Raw genomic sequence first — 7500 nt, forward strand, 5'->3', positions numbered from 1 at the left:
CAGCTGTTTCGGCATGCGTTCATCTGCCATTCGAACAATATGGCCACACCATCTCAATTGGTTCCTCAAAATCATGGCTTTAATTGAGGGTGCCAAGCTGTATTATATAAGATGTGTGTGTAGGTCAGTTCTGATTTATTTAGTTGATTGTATGTATGTTGGTTCTGCTTTCAGAAGTTAAAATTGAAATTTCTAAGTTGGAAATTAAAAAAAAGAAAAAAAAGAAGTCTATTATGAAGATGTAAATAAACTAGTCGTAATTGTCAAGTGGTTGGGGGTACAACACAGACTCAGAGACTCTCTCTCTCACTCATACTCACACACATACAGAGCTATCGTAGATGACACTTGCCCAGGTGCATTGTGAGACTGAACTCAAACCACATGGTTGCAAAGTGAGCCTGTTAATCATACAGTCATGCCTGTACCTATCTCCAGCATTCGGTCATAGTCATTTTTCTTTTAATAATTACTGCGTATGATTGAGCTTTATACAGATAAAAGTCGTCATAAGGAAAGGAGAATGTACTACTGAAATTACTTGTTAAAAAATAAACATTTTTTTGTTGTTGTTTGTGCATAAATTCAATTTTCGCTCTCACAACATACACAAACTGTGTTACATGAGTACAACTTTGTATTTGTGTATATGTACAGCCATGTGTAAATGGATAGCAGTTAGCAATACAGAATATGATTGGTTAATAATTGTTTCCTCCCCACCTTCACCTCCAACATACAAACATCTTTACACTCTAACTTTTTTCCTTGACACAAATACACTTCCATTCTGTTGTAAGTATATATTCCTAATTATTAATGAATTTAAGCTTTTTTTTTATTCATTTACTGCAAATTAACAGAGAAAGTCATATAGATTATGAGGTTCTTGAAAAGATGTGCAATTATGTCCTATTTCAGCTACCTACATGTGCTCTACAAGATAGAACATTCATACATACCTTGACATATATACATACACATGGTGTTTCTGAATAACAAACATACACACACTTCATTTTTGTATCTGGTTCGCAAGATTCTTTATGTGAATTTGTGTGCTGAAGTAAATTTTGTTGTGTCTGGGAGAGTCATATTGTCTTAATGCCATATTATCTAACACACTCACTGATTCGATTTTCACTCATTTAGACTTTGTAAGCCTAGTGCTTATTCTATCAGTCTCTTTTGCCGAACTGCTAAGTTACAGGGACGTAGACACACCAGTATCGGTTGTCAAGCAATGTTGGTGGGGACAAACACAGACACACAAACATATACGCACACATACATACATATACATATATACGACAGGCTTCTTTCAATTTCCGTCTACTAAATCCACTCACAAGGCTTTGGTCGGCCTGAGGCTATAGCAGAAGACACTTGCCCAAGGTGCCACGCAGTGGGACTGTACCTGGAACCATGTGGTTGGTAAGCAAGCTACTTGCCACACAGCCACTCCTGCGCTTACACATTCGCTCATACATGTATATACACACCATATTTTATGGTGTAGAAAATGCACTCTTAACAAAAATGTCTCAAAAAATTAGCCCTGGTCCAAAATGTGAAGTTGGGCCTAGACCATAAGCCTTTAGTATTTAGATTACGCCATCAAATGTAAAGCTTTTTTATCCACATTGTTTTGAATTCATGTATTATCTTGTAGCTCCAACATTTCTGTGGTGTGATTGTTTATTTTTAGAGTGGCATTGTAGTGTCGGTGTATGTAGCAGTTTGAACATAAAAAATGTTAATTATTTGGGCCAGATATGTCAGATTTTTATGCTAAAAAGATAAAACATTTTTTTCTCGGATAAGTATTGCTGAAGTTGGAGTATATCTAATAGACTTTTATATCTAATATATCTAATATATTAGATATCTACTATACCTGTGCATCTTTTATGCCTTCAAATATGTTGTATGTATGTATGTATGTATGTATCTATCTATCTATCTATCTGTATATATATATATATATATATATATATATATATATATATATATATATATATCTGTCTGTCTGTCTGTCTATCTCCCTCTCTCTATATATATATATAGCAATTATGTAGATAAATTAAATATAACAGTGTTGGCTTGATAACTAAAGTATATGTATGTCTGAATCTCATCTGTTGACTATATATATATATAGGAAAATAAAAATAACAATAAGGCAGAATGCTAAACTGAAAGCATATTTTAATATAGTCTGCTAACCGGCTTTCATGCATGGCAAATTTTCAAGAAGTGGGAGAATGAAAATGTTTTTTACAAAAAAGTAAAAAATGAAAAAAATAATATATAAAAAAATAAATATACCTCTACATAGATTGCCATTGAACTTTAAAAGCTCAAAGACAATATAATGTATTGGTATATTTGTTTTTTTTATATATTATTTTTTTTATAAATATATTCCCTTTCTATTTATGTAAACACAGAATCTCCACACAAGAAAGAATCAACAAGGAGAATCTTTACATAGAGAAATTCCAACCATTTCTTAACACACAAACCTCTCAGTGACCTTATTTCTCTAGGAACAGACATAAACTTCCTGTTGACAAAGAGTTCATAACTCCAACTAAAGAGATTTGTCTCCCCTTACATTCACTTCCTGTTTTGACACCATACTTACTGCTTAACACATAAACCTTTAGCTCCTTTTTTAAACCTAACACAACTCTCAATTTTCATGCATCCTTATTTTTCCAACCATTATCTACATCCATTATCATTCAACTTTAAAAGCTCAAAGACAATATAATGTATTGGTATATTTATTTTTTTATATATTATTTTTTTCATTTTTTACTTTTTTGAAAAAAACATTTTCATTCTCCCTCTTCTTGAAAATTTGCCATGCATGCAATGAAAGCCGGTTAGAAGTCTATATTAAAATATGCTTTCAGTTTAGCATTCTGCCTTATTATTGTTTTTATTTTCCTATTATTTCTCCACGTGCGGTTAACACAATCCCACTATTTACTGACATATATATATATATATATATATGGGAGAATGTATGAAAAAACAACAACAGACGAGGACAGGTGGTGTAAATAACAAAAGGATGTATTAGTATGATGCTCGGGAATACGGAAAGTCTTTGACGTTTCGAGCTACACTCTTCAACGGAAAGAATACGGAGACAAGGAGAAAAACATGGAGATATATATAATAATAATAATATTAGGGATAATATATGTGACAGTGGATTTTCATCGATGAGTTCATAAACCTTGGTTCTTTTCCCTAATACTATATATATATATATATATATATATATATATATATCTGTATATACAATGTTCAGAAACTAAAAGGCAATCCAATTGTCTTCAAAAGCAAACAATATTATTTTGCCCAACTCTTTGATTATAAATGTTGCATATTTATTTACAGCCATTTAAAAAAAATTTTTTACATACATATATATTTGCTGAATATTTTCAATAAAATATCATTCAGTTTGTGTATTTGTAAAATTCTTTTTCATCATACAGAAAACGTTTGTCTTTGACTGCAACAAAGACACTTCTAAAGACGCATGCAATCAAACAACAACAACATAACTTACATAAGATGAATGCCAGGTATTTGTTGTATTGAATTCTAACACAAGGTCCTCTGTTGCAGTAACACAATAACACTATTACTACTACTATTTATTATTACTATCTACCAGCTAAACACTTCACTATTAATGCTGTTTCTTATACCAACTTACACATTTTTTTCCTGTTTTTGTTCATTTCTAAGTAAACCTTTCTTTCTTTTCTTTCTTTCTTTCTTTTTTCTCCTTCTTGTTCATATGGTTCTTGGGTCTAACACTGCTTTCTGAAATAAATTAATAAATTCATCAGCCACATAGTGAAACCCCATTGGTTTTGTAATGCATTTTTCTGTGCAAATTTATTGGCAGCATAGTTTAAATATATATTGGTCTTTGAGAGTGGAATTATTTCATATGTAATTTTCTCTTTGCAACTGGATTTATTTCAAATATATTGGTGTTTAGAGACTGGAATCATTTCAAATATTATTTCTCTTCTTGTTCTTGGTTATTCTTGGTGATATCACATCTGGCAATTTCTTAATATAAAATAATATAAGATATTGTAAGCAACAATTTGAGATAAATGTGCCTATTTCTCTTCCTTTTATCAAATTGGTTCTTATGATATCTAATGTCATTTTACATTGAAATCTGAGCTGACAATTGGTGCGTATTTCATTAACATGTCACCTTAAATGCTTTTTCTTATCAATTCTTTATTTATTTCAAAATATTTTTATTTTTCTTGGCTTATTTTCTAATCGTAATTTGCATGAGTTCAAGCTGTAGCAAACGGCTTTTCATATTTGAAATTTAAAAAAAATCATTTTCGTTTTGTTTGAATAAAGTATTTTTCAAATCAGTTTTTAAAAATTTGAAAAAAAAAAAATTATTAAAAAATATATATTTTTTTTATGAAAGTGCTTGTTTGTATTCCTGAAATTGGCAAAATGAGAATTATAGCAGCTGGGAATGGGTGATATTGGTATACATAAAATGTCTTTCTTACATGCTCAGGATAACATATTCTCTATAAATGATATGATTCTGGTCTTCAAATCCAGCAGGTTGGTTTATATCTCCACTCAAAAGATAAAATATGTATCAGAATCGAAAACCAGATATCAAATAGGTGTAGGTAGAATTGTGTCATCTAGATTTTTAATTTGTAACCATACGGTTCCAGGTTAAACAAACCAACACTGGTTGCTGAACAGTGAAGGAACAAGCATAAAGTCACATGCACACACACGTATGGTGTTTTCATCTGGCACACGTTTCTCCAAGACATTGGTCACTCCATGAAGACACTTGTCCAAGGTGCCATACAGTAGGGACAGAAATTGAATGCATGTGGCTGCACAATGAACTCCTTAAAAACACAACCTTGTTTGCTAATAAAGAACCTCTAAAATGAAATAAACGGAGAAAGAATTACAACTTCTTTCCTATTTCTGTGCCTTTTATATACTTACAGACTCTCATGAGGATCTTTCTTTTCTTTTCTTATTTCTTAATTTTTTTTTCTTGTTTTCTTTTGTTAGCTCACAAAATGAAATGGCCATTACAGAAGGCTCTACAGTGGAAGAAAACAAGTCAACTACTTCAGCAGAAAAGAAAGCTGATATGCCTGGTAGATATAAATATATACCTATCTATATACCTGTCCATCCACCCATTCATCCTTTCATTAATCCACCTACCTCATCCATCCATGCACCCTTCTGTCCCTCCATTATCCTATCTACCTATCCATCTACCCATTCATCCACCCATTTGTCCATCCAGTCTTCTATCTACCTACCCATCCCCTCTGTCCATCTACCCATCTGTTCATTCATCTATCCATCCATCCATCCACCTTTTCACCCACATCTTATCTCTCTACCTTCCAGCCAACCAATCAATCAATCAATCAAACATCTATTCTGTGTCTATTTCTTCCAGTTCAATATGTAGCGATGTATAATTACGTTTCTGATGAACCCTGTGATTTAACCTTTAACCAAGGAGATGTGATTACTGTTGTGGCAATGGAAGGTGACTGGTGGACTGGTACTATTGGCGATCGATCTGGAATATTTCCTGCTAACTATGTGAAGAAAATGGAAGTTCAGGTAAGCCCTGTTCCTTTCACTCTCTTCTTTTGATTTTTTATAAACTGGAATAAATATGAAACTGATGAATGTAGTAACAAGGATTTGCTTGGGTTATGCACAAGGCTAAGTCTTGTAAGAGAGAAATGTTTGTATGTGTATGTGTTCATATATATATGTGTATGTATATGTGTATGTATATGTGTAATATATGTGTGTATATGTAAATATGTGTAATATATATGTGTGGGTATATGCACACAAACAAAGGTGGGTGGCAGAAACACTTTGTGGTCTTTAGATATCTTATGAGTTCAGATTCTGATTAGGTTCCCTTCAATTTTTTCATCCCTAAAAAAAAAAAATGGACTGCCCTATCTTACTGGATGTTACCAGACTCCTCCCCTGCCCTAGGTTCAGTGAAGAAGGACCACTCATCCAAGCACTGCATGTGTGCAGGTTTATAGCTACAACTCAATGGTTACCTCCACACATTGTTTCTCTGCTCTCTCATTGCTGCAGGACTTTGGAAAGAAAAGAGACATTAAATGTACAACACAGAGACCTGAGTGGGAAAGTAGTATGGTGGGAAAGCCTTGGCACAAAGACAGTTTCATTCTCTTCGTCTCGGAAATCAGGGTTCACTGGCATGAAGATCTTCACAAATGGTGGCCTTTCTGGCTGCAGGGGTTGCTGGCCAATAGATTGGATAAATCCTTTTCATTGACCACTTTTGTAACTCCAGCTCTGGATTTCTTCTCTGGGTTAATTCCCATAATCTTTCACAAAGTTGGATGTAGCTGCAAGGCAGCAGAGGTTTTATACCAGAGTTTTCCTTCTCCATCTTACATTCACTAAAAAGATAAATATATCATGGAAGCAATATCCGAAAAAGAACAAAAAAAAAAACAAACATTTGTACAGACATAAAAACAGAAAATTAGGAACAGATTCTTGTAGACTTAATGTTATTTAGTTAATAACTTTCATTCATATAAATTTTATGACCAGTTATCACATTGTTGACAAATATGAATTAGTTGTTAATGAAGTTTTATGATGGTATTAAATTGTTAATGTGTGGTACCATGAATGTGTGGTACCATGTCATCAACCCTGATCAGGACCTGTTATCAAAGGTGCTCTGGCTGTAGCCATCCAGTCCTATCTGACTTATGCTATAATGGGAAAATGGATGTAAAATATGATGGTGATGATGATGATCTAGGGTTACATTATCCAGTGTATCCTTACTATCCAGTAGAATGTAATTTGAGGAAGATTTGGCTGCTATTTCTAACTGGCCAAGCAACTACATGGGAACCTTCCTCCTTGATTCTTTAAGTGTGTAGTTATTTGTTTAGCCCTAGGTCACTTCTGATTGAGTACACTTATAATCGAAAGTGTTCTCTCTCTGACCATTTCATTCCTTTTGTATATCTGGGACTAGATAATCCTAAGTATCCTTCCTTCATTATTTTTTCCCCTTGGAATGTTAGGGTGTGATTTCAAGCAAATTGTTGCTCGTTTTGGTCGGTCAACTACCTGAATAGACACAACTTTGAGATTGATTCTTTTGGTTGTTTTGAGACTTAAGGATAAATTACTCAGTTCTTTCAGACAGCTTGACAATCTCAGCCATTCTTAGTTGATAGTATAAACTGAAGGTAGCAGTGTTTAAAATCGTTTAGTCATTCATCTTATCAGTGGTCCAAGATTTTAAGCCATAACGAGAAACAAATTGCTCTTGTTAAATTATTAGTTTGAAATCAGAATGATTGTTGATGATATAAAAGCAACATGGGTCTTTGTTTTCTTTTGTTTTTTTCTAAGTAA

General features: G+C 33.0%; 1 protein-coding gene across 15 annotated transcripts in view; it reads left to right on the top strand.

Annotated features, from left to right (window-relative positions):
- Positions 1-7500, top strand: part of LOC106874748 (intersectin-1) — a 254063-nt gene that overhangs the window by 122437 nt on the left and 124126 nt on the right. For 8 of the 15 annotated variants that reach the window (XM_089365718.1, XM_089365721.1, XM_089365719.1 and 5 more), the window contains 3 exons: positions 3516-3605; positions 5113-5201; positions 5516-5685. In XM_089365718.1, the coding sequence (XP_089221844.1) occupies positions 3516-3605; positions 5113-5201; positions 5516-5685 (349 nt within the window). The remainder of the gene's footprint in view (positions 1-3515; positions 3606-5112; positions 5202-5515; positions 5686-7500) is intronic. The other 7 variants (XM_089365722.1, XM_089365714.1, XM_089365725.1 and 4 more) reach the window with 1 other exon arrangement.

This window comes from Octopus bimaculoides, chromosome 18, assembly GCF_046866305.1.
Source record: "Octopus bimaculoides isolate indiv1 chromosome 18, ASM4686630v1, whole genome shotgun sequence".
NCBI classification, from domain to species: Eukaryota; Metazoa; Mollusca; class Cephalopoda; order Octopoda; family Octopodidae; genus Octopus; species Octopus bimaculoides.